This window comes from Propithecus coquereli, unplaced genomic scaffold, assembly GCF_000956105.1.
Source record: "Propithecus coquereli isolate 6110/MARCELLA unplaced genomic scaffold, Pcoq_1.0 Scaffold126, whole genome shotgun sequence".
Classification (NCBI taxonomy): domain Eukaryota; kingdom Metazoa; phylum Chordata; class Mammalia; order Primates; family Indriidae; genus Propithecus; species Propithecus coquereli.
The window spans coordinates 5241065-5247660 of record NW_012136747.1 but is presented as its reverse complement, the minus strand read 5'-3'; the positions used below and the strand labels follow the sequence as shown (position 1 = coordinate 5247660).

The window sequence follows — 6596 nt, the reverse complement described above, 5'->3', positions numbered from 1 at the left end:
TCAGGTGTCTCAGCCTCAGCACTATCGACATTTTGGGCTACATATGTTGCTGCGTAGGCTGTCCTGTTCACTTCTAGGATGTTTAGCAGCATCCCTGGCCCCACCCACTAGATGCCATAACACCTCCCTAGCTGTGACAACCAGATATGTCCCCAGATACGGCCAAATGTTTCTAGGGGGGGCAAAATTGCCCCCAGTTGAGAATCACAGTCATACCCAAGGAAGTGGGTGCACATGGCAGTGCAAGGACAAGTTCACGGTCAACGAGCCAGCAGGTGATTGCTCCGGGACATGAGTTGGCTACATTACCATCATTTTTTTACAAAAGTTGCCCTTCCCCACACTACCCCGCCCACCTCCCCAGGGCCTACCGCCAGCTGCAGGTCACGGCTGCGCAGCACAGCCGAGTTCTTTTCCTCACTGAGCTGTGCCAGGCGCATGGCGATCATGTAGTTCTCATCCTTGAGCCGTAGCAGCTCCAGGCTGCCTGCCTCCCAGTCCTCCCGCAGCCGTTGGCAGCGCTCCTGCGCCTGCTGCTGGTCCCGCAGCCGCTGCTCCAGCCCTGCCCGCTCCTCCTCAAGCACCCGGCCCCGGGCCTGCAGTTGCTGCTCCCGCTGCAGCTGGCTCTTGCGAGCTTCCCGCAGCCGCCGCACTTCTGTCATCAGGAACTGGGTCAGACCCTCAGGCCCCTCCTCATCTGCCAGGACAGGGGAAAGCACAGTCAGCTCAGGCAGATAAAATCCAGGGGGGATAGCAGACTGTACAGAAGAACTCCAACCATAAAAACACAGAGGAAAATTATGAAATATGTTTTTATAATTTTGGGGTAGAGAAGGCCTTCCTAAAGGTACAAAGTCTAAGTGTTATAATAGAAATGATGGATAAATCCATATAAAAATGTTTAAATCTCTGAAAATTGAAAGATGCAACAAAGTTAAACAATAAGCAACAGAGTGGAAGAAAATATAACAAACATAACAAAGAACTCGGAGCCATAATATATAAAGATCTCCTAAAATCAATAAAAAGGGTAAACAATAAAATAAAAATATAGGCAAAAATTATCAATAGGCAAGTCTGAAAATAAAAATGGCTAATAAACACAGGAAAATATGCTCCAACCCACCAACAATGACAGTAGCCACTAACATTTGTTGACTTCATTCTTTGTACTAGACACATATATTAACTTAATCTTCACGACAACACTAAAAGATAGATACTATTAATTGCACCCATTTTAAAGACAGAAAAACTGAGGCACAAAAGGCCAAGTCAATTTCCCAAGGTTTATTAACTATTAAGTTGTGAATTATATCATTCGATGAAATATAAATTTAAAATAGTAACATTATTTTTTATACATCAGAATGGCCAAAGTATTCAAAAATGAGCCCCAGGATTCACGAGGGTACAGTAAAATGGACACTCATACACTACTGGCAGGTATGTTGATTTAACAGTTAAAATACACACGGGCTCTGTGAAATTCTTCTCAGAACCTCTCCCCTGAGACACACATTTCCACAAAGATGCACTTACAAGGATGTTCCCAGCATCACCATAATGTTGCAAAACTGGAAACAACCTACATATCCATCAACAGGGATGAATTAAATGAATTCTGTCACAACTTCACTAATAAACATGACGCAGTCACTTAAAACAAGTGTAACAGAGGTGGAAGAATCTGTAAAAATCAGTCATTCTGAGAAAAAGCAAAACACACATGTAGGCGAATCCCGTGTGTATATAAACCAAAGAAAAAGGAGGCTCGCCAAACTGCTACCGCGTACGCTGAAGGAAAAAGTGTCTTCTCTATTTAGTCTACAGTCACCCGGAGCCTTTGAATTTTTTGTATAAAAACTGTAAATCCATGTATGTCGGGCATATCCTGTCTAAAAACAACATTACAGAGAAAGGGCCCCCTTAAGCACGTGGCCTCTGAGCGCAGACTGGCTAGAACCCAGCCCCACCCTCTGCCTACCGTGGGTCCTCGGCAAACCCTCAGTCTCTTTGCCTCAGTCTCCCTAACTCCTCAACAGGGATAATGGGAGTGCCTCCCTGATGGGGATGGGGTAAGGAACCTCTGCACTGGTGGCCCTGGCGACAGCACCATTGTGGACCCACTCACCGAGGATCATGGAGCAGCGCTGGGAGGGCTCCTGGCCAGTGAGCAGCGTGAAGTGTTCGGGGTAGTAGAACTCCAGGGCTTCCAGGAAGGCCTCGTAGCCCCTCTTGCCACGGCAGCGCAAGATGTCCATCAGGCGCCCTGGGGGGCGGGGGGGGGTTGCCCAGGGGTCAGGCGAAGGCCTCCCCCAGCACCTGGTTGCTTTTTCCCCCACCATGCCCCAGGCCCACGTTCCCCAGATTTTTGAGCTGGTGACACACACAGGGGCCTGTCCCAACACATATGGAGGAGAGCCTGTCTGCCACAGCTAGGAGCGCCAGACCCCCCCTTATGGCCCCGGGTCTGGGCAGCTGCCCAACACCCCACCCAGATGCAGGGCCCGCAAATGCAGCCTGTCTCTGCAATGGCCCAGGGAAGCCCCCTCCATCCTCAAAGGCAGCATAAAACACTTGTCCCATGGGCCAATGCTAGACCCTCATTCTTTCGCCAGCTCTAGTTCAAAGACACACCCTGTGGGAGAGGGGACCCTCCTAAAGCTGAGATGGGTCTTGAACACTTGAGGAAAAATGACTGTCCAAGGAGTGTGTGGCACACAGGAGGCAGCAGACAGAACCGAGGAGATCAAAGAGCGCAGGAAAGGTGCCAAGTCCAGGCTGTGACCGGGAGGTCCCAGGCCTAGCCTAGCAACCACATCCGACCCCCTGCGGAAGTGGGAGGGAACCCCCGACAGACACCCCGACGCCGGTGTGGGCATCGCAGCCGCCTGAGTGCCATAGGGGTTCAGGAGGCGGCCGCGGGATGGTGGGCATACACTGCCAGCCCACTCTACCGGTGTAGACCGAGACCCGCGGGAGCAGAGCCCTGGCCTCGCGCTCCCGGGCTCTGTGCGCAGCGCTCGAGGACACGGTCGCCCGGGACGTGTCCCACTCGGGCCCCCGCGGCTCACCGGTGCGGTTGACACGGCACGGGAAGCGGTAGGTGCTCAGCACCTCCTCCTCGTCCTGCTCGTCGATGACCCGGCACTGGCGCAGATACGGCGTGAGCTTGGCCGGGTTCAGGGCGCGCGTCAGCCGATGCCGGACGCCCTCGATCCGCTCCCATAGCGCGTCCTCCTCCGCCTCGGACCCAGAGCCGGCCCCGGCCTCCTCCTCGGCCTCCCCCGCCTCGGCCCGGCCGGGCATAGCCGCGTCCTCGGGGTCTGCAGGCGAGAGGCGCGCGGGGGTCGGCAGGACGCCCTGGGCGGGGTGCGCCGGTCGATCCCCCCCGGGGCGTCGCCCGCAAGACCCGCCGCCGGTCGCCGCCGGGGCCCCCTCCCGGTGCCCCGCGCTCCCCGGACTCACCCCGCACGCCGCAGCCGCCTCGGGCTCCCGGGTCAGCGCTCCGGCGGCGGCTCCGCCGGCGCAGGGGGGCGGTGTCCGCGGCGCCCCCGGCCCCGCCCCCGGCCCCGCAGCCGCCCGGGCTGCCCGGGCCTCCCCACATCGCCGCCCCGACCCGGGCCGAGTGTCCGGCGGCCAGCCACCCCGCACGTCCGCCCGCACGCCCTCCCTCCGGCCGGCCGGCCGCGCGCCTCCCCCCGCTTCCTGTTTCCCGCCGGCTCTCCCGGCCCGGGCTCCGCGGGGTCCCGGCGGCCCGCCCACACCTGCCCGACTCGGGGCGGGGCGGGGGCGGGCCACGCACGCTCGCACCCCCCCGCGCGCCGCCACTCGCCTGCCTGGGGCCACGCGCGTCGGCGGCCCACGCCCGCGGCGCGCCCACCGGACGGGGTCGCTGCTCACGCCGAGCGCAGCCTTCAGGCACACAACCTGGGCGAGTGCTTGCCCTTCCGGGGCCTCGGTGTCCCCAAATAGACTGCCAGCTCTGGATCTTCCCTCAAGCTCATCGGGACAGGCCCTGGGTGGACACCAAAGGGCAGAGGTCATGGGCACCTTCTCCAAGACAGGAGTCTGAGGCTACAGGGCACCACTAACTCCCCTCCTACATAAAGTGTCCAGGCACCTGGGGACCAGGGACCCCGTCTTTCTCCAGATGCTGGTCCCAGAGATGGGGGGCGCGGGGGGAAGTCTGTGGTCAAAGTCATGTAAGTTTGAGAAACGCGCATCCAATCTCCCCCCACCCCTCTTGGAGACTGGTAGTCACTTACCATGATGCGGTCTGAGTCTACACCGCATCTGCTGGTGCGGGTGATACCATCTCTCTGTGCATTAGAAACTGGTATCCGCAGTCACATCTGCACAGCGTGAGGAACAGAGGAGGCACAGCCGGTACAAGAAAGAGGTGTAAGCCCCGCAAAGCCCTTGCACACCTGAATTAGATGCCATGGGCATAGATATTAGTTATCCAAAGAAATAAAAGTTTCCAACCAATAAAGGCTCTGAAAAGCCTGCAGTGAAGAACTGGTTTAACTTTATATATCCTAGTGTCCTTTCCAAATTTAATTAACCACAGACTTTTTTTTGTTTGGTTTTTGTTCACTTGTTTTCGCTTTGAGTGTCATCTGTTTATGCACAGAAAGAACTAAATTCTAGTGTAAATTCCTCAACTAACAGAGAAGGAAGCAGAGGCGCAGAGAGGGCAAGGAACTTGCCCAAATTCACAAAGTGAGGCGGAGTGGAACTAGGACCAGAGCCCAGCCCTTGCCCCTCTTCTCCCCAGAGCTCTAGGGCCAAACACACACCAGGCCTCCCTCCCAACACACCCTTCCCTCTCTGCTCCCGCTGCCCTCCCACACAAAGCGGCTCCTCCCACCAGCAGCCCTGCTCATTGTGAATATTTTTAACTTGGCCAGGAAAGTGGGATGGAAGCCTTGGAAAATGAGTCTGTGGTTAATTATTTCCTCATCAAGAAGCCTAAGCAGGGCCCAGAGATAAGGCACAGAAAACAAGAGGTCTGCAGGTAAGTGGACAGAGAAGCGAGGGCACACTGGGTCTGAGCAGGACAGGTGGCCGGGTGCCTGGCATTCCCAGGGAAGCTGCAGAGCTCCTGTGGGCACCAGGCTCACACATTCACATGCACAGTCACACATGCCCGCTGTGGGCATCGAGCCAGGCAAGCGGCAGACAGGGGTGTAACCACCTCCCACAAACAGCACAGCCTCCTCATCCTCCTCCTGTCCCTGGGCATCCATAGTGCCAGGAGTGCAAGCATGGAAGACAGGCAGGGGCTGCAGCAGGGAGACAGAGAATCCAGAGTCTAGATTCTAGACCTTGCAGCAGGGGCCCTGGGTCCTACCCCAGGCTCACCACCACCAGCGTTGTTCTTCTCTGAGCGCCCATTTCCCCAACTGCAAAAGGCAGGTGGTTAATAATAGCAGCCACACCTAGAGAGGAGGATGGTCTAGGAGCAGAGAAAGTGCCTAGGGACCTACATTTGGCCTTAGCTGTGTCTCAGTGGGCAAATTCCTTCCCCTGTCAATCTCTACATTTGTAAAACAGTACGATAGTCCCCCTGTGCAGGAAATGCCTCTGAGCTGCAGTTCCTCCATCTGTGAAATGGGTACAGGAATGTCAGTCCACTTCCCAACTCATTAAAAGGCATGTCCCCATGTCTCAAACCAGTCCACATCCCACCACCTCTGGCCGCGCCAGTCCAAGCCATGCACCCCACACACCCCCAACTGCAGGGCTCTAGGCTACAGTGTACTCTCCATTCTGCAGCCAGAGAGATTATTTTAAAAACTGAAGAGGTTTCTTTTTTTTAAATTTTTTAAACTTTTCTTTTTCAGAGAAAGGGTCTTGCTATCTTGCCCAGGCTGACCTCAAACTCTAGCTCAAGCAGTCCTCCTGCCTCAGCCTCCCAAGCAGCTGGGACTGCAGGCACGTACCACCATACCTGACAGAACAGGTTTCTCGTTGGCCTAAAACCTCCCAGTGGTTTCCCACCGAAATGAAATAAAATGCAAACTGCCCCCAGACCCTGCCAGCTGGCCCAGCCCCTCCTCCCACTGCCCACTCATTCACTGACCCCATTCTCTTCCTGGAACTGGTCAGCTTTTTCCACCTCAGGGCCCTCGTGCAGCCTGTTCCCTCTACTTGGACTCCTTGTCCCTTAGCTCCTGGCATGGAGGGTTCCGATAGAACCCTGATAGATCAGGTCTTAGATCAAATGTCACCTCCCTTGGGACAAGAGCCTCCAGGCAGGGAGTTCCATGCACCCCCTCAGAGCAACTCTGTGTTACACAGGAGCCAAAGGAAAGTTTCCCCTTCACCCTTTAAAAGTTTGCTGAAAATGAGGCCGGGCGCGGTGGCTCACGCCTGTAATCCTAGCACTCTGGGAGGCCAAGGTGGGGGTGGATCGCTCAAGGTCAGGAGTTCGAGACCAGCCTGAGCAATGAGCGAGACCCCGTCTCTACCAAAAAATAGAAAAAAATGATCTGGACAACTAAAAATATATAGAGAGAGAAAAAATGAGCCGGGCATGGTGGCGCATGCCTGTAGTCCCAGCTACTTGGGAAGCTGAGGCAGAAGGA

General features: G+C 55.7%; 1 protein-coding gene across 1 annotated transcript in view; it reads right to left on the bottom strand.

The window, feature by feature from the left end:
* CARD10 (caspase recruitment domain family, member 10) overlaps window positions 1-3346 on the bottom strand; it is a 26710-nt gene extending 23364 nt beyond the window's left edge. Inside the window, exons 1-3 of the mRNA XM_012638032.1 lie at window positions 3078-3346; window positions 2135-2272; window positions 372-697 (exon numbers count right to left, since the gene is read on the bottom strand). Coding sequence (XP_012493486.1) covers window positions 372-697; window positions 2135-2272; window positions 3078-3312 — 699 coding nt within the window. The 5' untranslated portion in view covers window positions 3313-3346. The remainder of the gene's footprint in view (window positions 1-371; window positions 698-2134; window positions 2273-3077) is intronic.
* Window positions 3347-6596: the final 3250 nt, after the last annotated feature.